The sequence below is a fragment of the Chenopodium album genome, chromosome 3 (assembly GCF_948465745.1).
Source record: "Chenopodium album chromosome 3, dcCheAlbu1.1, whole genome shotgun sequence".
Lineage (NCBI taxonomy): Eukaryota > Viridiplantae > Streptophyta > Magnoliopsida > Caryophyllales > Amaranthaceae > Chenopodium > Chenopodium album.
In genome coordinates, this window is record NC_137836.1 from 61,442,370 (window position 1) to 61,446,982 (window position 4,613).

At 31.7% G+C, this 4,613-nt stretch overlaps 1 protein-coding gene across 1 annotated transcript; it reads left to right on the forward strand.

The window, feature by feature from the left end:
- The first annotated feature begins 937 nt into the window (after nt 1-937).
- LOC145614411 (receptor-like cytosolic serine/threonine-protein kinase RBK2) lies at nt 938-4,122 on the forward strand. Its single transcript, XM_081669467.1, has 9 exons — nt 938-1,000; nt 1,466-1,536; nt 1,634-2,009; nt 2,125-2,376; nt 2,462-2,616; nt 2,713-2,792; nt 2,922-3,057; nt 3,153-3,302; nt 3,893-4,122. Exons 3-9 carry the CDS (start codon nt 1,646-1,648, stop codon nt 3,995-3,997), a joined length of 1,242 nt encoding a protein of 413 aa, XP_081525593.1. The 5' UTR covers nt 938-1,000; nt 1,466-1,536; nt 1,634-1,645; the 3' UTR covers nt 3,998-4,122.
- The last annotated feature ends 491 nt before the right edge of the window (nt 4,123-4,613 follow it).

Genomic DNA, 4,613 nt, shown 5'->3' on the forward strand with positions numbered 1-4,613 from the left:
GAGGGTGGGGGCTGCTGCAATGGGAGGAGGAAAGGGTGGCTGTCTGGTTGTGGGGTGGTGGTTTTCTATTTTATTTTTATATTTATAAATTAATTTAATTATTAAATAGTTAAGTAAGAGTTATAGAGTGATTAGAAGAAATTAGATATTAATTATGTGGATTAGTGTTACTGGGTTATTTTAAACAAAAAAATTTTAAGTTCGGGTTTTCTTTTACAATAAAGTTTTTAAAAGGTTTTTTTCCGCAAAATGATGCATTTAAAAGTTTTTTTTTTTTTTTTTTTTTTTAACAAATTTGCCTAATTTTTAATTTCTAAAATCAATTATAAATTTTTATTCATACATTATTTAATAAAACTTGTGATATAATACAAATCTTGTAAATGTTTAACTAACTTTTTTTTTTTTTTTTTTTTTTTTTTTGACGGGAAATATATAACTAACTTTATTATATTATTATATTTTAGGCTTAATACTAAGCGTTAGAAGTTAGAACACAAACATTAATTAGTTGTTGATGAAATTTAATGTTTCTTTATCAGAAAGTATACATTTTTTTTCAATTAATGGGTGTTTTTTTTTTTTTTTTTTCATTTAATGGGTGTTACTTGGACGTGTTAGTATATCTTACAAAATCAGACCACTCGAGTGCTATTAATCTTGAAAAATACACAAATCTTATGTAATAATTTCCCTCCATAATCTCTAACATAAACTATAAAATTATATCCTTCTTTATGATTTAGAAGGACCTTTTTCTCTATCATGAAAATTATTGATGTAATCGATTACTTGACACCACATTAACTTAGAATTCCAGTTTCATTTAAGATCTAAAACCGTTACCTTAATACTTTATTTATCATACTATAATAATATATACATTATATAAACCAACCAACCATTCATTTCCCCTTTTACACTACGCTTGACATTGCAACTCTACAGAGTAAAGATCATGTTCAACTACACAACTACTTAAACAGTCATCTTCAATAAGGTACATTATTATCCTTAGACTTTTGTTCTTCATATATTTTTTGGTGAACTATATATTTTGGTGGTTGAATATTCATTTACTAATACCGCTTCATGTTAGCATGAACGGGGTTCAATCTCAAGTTTTTGGTGGTACTGACACGTTTTAATCAACTAAGCCAGTTAACCTTTCCTCTTGAAATTCGTTCAAGTCTTTCTTGTTTGTATGTGGTTGTTTTTAATGTAAATCCAAACTCTTAGTGTAAGATACAGTGCCATTTTTTCTTGTACTTTTATTTGGTTTGATAAAAAAATATTTCATCTAATGTAATGGTTTTGTTTATTTGAATAACGTTTCTTACCTTGCATAATTTTGCAAAATTACTTATTACGTTGCTATATATTGTTAATGTTTGTTTGTTTTTATTCATATTAAATTGTCTAAATTATACTCTACCAATAATCTTAACTTTTCTTCAATTTTCAGTACCCCACCACATTGAATTTCAAAGTAGTTGGTTTGATCTCACTTTCATTGAAAATCTGTTTCATCCCAAGGTAAATTTACTATGTTCTTCATATTTTTAATTTCAATCTGTATTTCAGTATTTCTCAACTTAAATTACTGATAAAACTCTGATAATATTGGTTTCAGTTGAACCAATAAATGGAAAAAACAGGGCAGGATTCCAATTCCCCTGTTGGTGTTCTAGAGGACTATTTTCGAAGTGTAGAATCTGATACAAATTCATCCAATGATGCAAATGAAACCCAGAAAAACTCGAAAACGGGTTCTCGTTTTCGCGGTTTTATGGACTTGTTAAGGTCTAAATCCAAGAAGCAACTACCTGCATTGGGGTCTCTAAATGTGCCCAAGTTACCAGGGTTGAGAAGTAATAGTATGAGGGAGAATTCGAATTCGAGTTCGACGTTTTCAATGTCAAACAAGTGTTATTTTGGCAATGCTGATTCACCTTCTAGGAATTTCACTCTTTTTGAGCTACAATTGGCAACAAAAAATTTTAGCCAAGGTTTAATAAATGAGTTTAAATATAAGTTTTTATTAGATTGTATGTGTTTTTTTTTATGTGTTATATTGTCATATACAAGTATGTTTTTGAAATATGTTTAGTTGTAATTGTGTAGAGAATTTCATTGGGAAGGGTGGATATGCTGAAGTTTTTAAAGGAGTATTGAGTGATGGGCAAGTTGTTGCTGTGAAACGACTTGCTCGTGGCACGCCTGAAGAGAGGATCGCGGATTTTTTGACTGAGCTAGGGATAATGGCTCATGTTAGCCACCCTAATACGACGAAGTTGATTGGTTATTGTGTTGAAGGAGGAATGCATCTTGTTCTTGAATATTCACATCTTGGCAGTTTAGCTTCATTGTTACATGGTTTGTCCTAATCATTGTGTTTTTACATGTTTAATAATTGTGTGTTATTATTTATATTTTGATTAAAGGGTAATTTATATGATAGGTTCAAAGGGGAAATTGAATTGGAGTGCTAGGTATAAGATTGCATTAGGGATTGCTGAGGGACTAATGTACCTGCATTATGGTTGTCAACGGCGAATCATTCATAGAGATATCAAAGCAGCAAATATTTTGCTTAGAAAAGACTTTGAACCCCAGGTAATGTTTCCAAGATGGTACAAATTCGAGTGTGATTTTGTGTTTTCTTGTCAGGGTAGAATTATGTTGGTCTAAATATGCATGACATTGTTGCAGATTTGTGATTTTGGGCTTGCGAAATGGCTACCGGATAAATGGACTCATCACATTGTTCTGAAATTTGAAGGAACTTTTGGGTATAGTGAATAAGCTGTTTGAGTTCATTTGCATCAACTATAAAAAGTTTATTTAATTTATCATCTATTGCATAATTATTCCATCTTATGTGGTTTAGTTAATTTATTTCCTGATATCTATTTGAGCAGCTATCTTGCACCTGAATTCATGATGCATGGCATAGTTGATGAAAAAACAGATGTTTTTGCATTCGGTGTGCTGTTGCTGGAGCTAGTTACTGGTCGCCGTGCTCTTGATTGTTCACAGCAAAGCCTTGTGTTGTGGGTAAGCCCTGTCATTTACTTGAACTTCAGTTCACTAGTAGTAAAGTATAGGCTGATCAACTGATGCTCTTTACATTCGTTGTTCTGTTGTTCTAGGCCAAACCGTTATTAAGAAAGAATAACATCAGAGAGCTTATTGATCCTGCTCTAGATAACCGCTTCAACTCAAAACAGATGAAGCTTATGCTTTTAGCTGCTGCCTTGTGTGTACAACGATCTTCAATTAGACGACCTCAGATGAATCAGGTACTATTTGTTGTATTTTCAGACTATGGAACTTTCATGACATAATCAACTCAGAAAAGGAAATTAGAACTTTAAAAAGTGACAAAAGCAAAATGATGCAATGAGGAAAGTTGATGTTAAAGATAAGAAATTATAATTGCTGAAACTAAGTACAATTGTATCAGAGTACAATAATATATGCATCATTGTTGGCAGTTAGGTTGGCACTCATAGATACATTATGAGCTTGAAACTTACTCCAAATGATGCAAATAGGAAAGGTGATGTTAAAGACAAGAAATTATGATTATGAGAACTAAGTACAATTGTATAAATGTGTGATAATATACGCATCATTGTTGGCACTCAGACACATGCTGAGCTTGTAACTTACTCCCTCTATCCGGAGATAAAAGTCGACTTTTAGTACTATTGTGTCTTTGATGTGTTTGAAACAAATTGTCAATAGCTAGATAATTGTTAAATTTCCGAGATCCCAAGTCCAAACATACCCCCAAGCATTAGTGAAATCCTAGTGAATCCTTGATTAGTGTCGGATGGTTGTGAGGGACTTTAACTCGTACTCTATTCCATTGATCTTCTCTCTTCAGGTTTTACAGCTTCTAAAAGGAAATCTTAGCAGCATGGAGTCCATGAAGAAATATAAAAAATCAACATTTTGGAAGATGTATTGTGAAGAGATTACTGAAGCATAAAATGTACAGATTCAGAGCAACTGCTTTTTTAGTATAAAGGTTTAGACAGCAACCAAAAGATTTTGCTAAACTCATCTATACATTTTTTTGTCACAAGTATCAACAGGCAGTCTGTTAGTTTTGGATGCTCGATCCGTTTATCATCAATTCATCAGTGTTATACAAGAGCCTCAATGCCTGATTACATCAGCTAGATTGCAAGAAATTGTAATCGTGATTTTTACCATACAAGAATACAAACAAAATATTATAGTTGCAGCATAAAATAGTATGAACTGTCAAAAGAACTTAGTTATCAGGCTTTGTAAGATGTACAGTTTGGTAAGATAGGAGAAGAATAGCAAAAGTTGAAAATCAACACAGTTGCCTTGTTCATTTTATATTTATAGTATGTAAATGCTATCAATTACCCCTAATAGTAATTAGTAAGAGGATACATATACGAAGTATGTTGTAACCTTTTTATTTGGCCAAAAAATTTTGGTTCACATGTGACGTAATCAGGGAAGGATGAAGTCCTATAGGCTAACATGTTAGACATTGAATGTTGTTCTTCTGTCAAAAAAAAAAAAAAAATGTTGTTCAATATTGAAGCAAATTGGGTAGCGAAAGTTAG

What these genes read in the sequence shown, in the direction of transcription:
- LOC145614411 (XM_081669467.1), top strand. Translation starts at nt 1,646, where the DNA reads ATGGAAAAAACAGGGCAGGATTCCAATTCCCCTGTTGGTGTTCTAGAG. An exon ending in AGCAAAGCCTTGTGTTGTGG is followed by an intron (nt 3,058 to 3,152) that starts GTAAGCCCTGTC and finishes CTGTTGTTCTAG; the next exon opens with GCCAAACCGTTATTAAGAAA. An exon ending in GACGACCTCAGATGAATCAG is followed by an intron (nt 3,303 to 3,892) that starts GTACTATTTGTT and finishes TTCTCTCTTCAG; the next exon opens with GTTTTACAGCTTCTAAAAGG.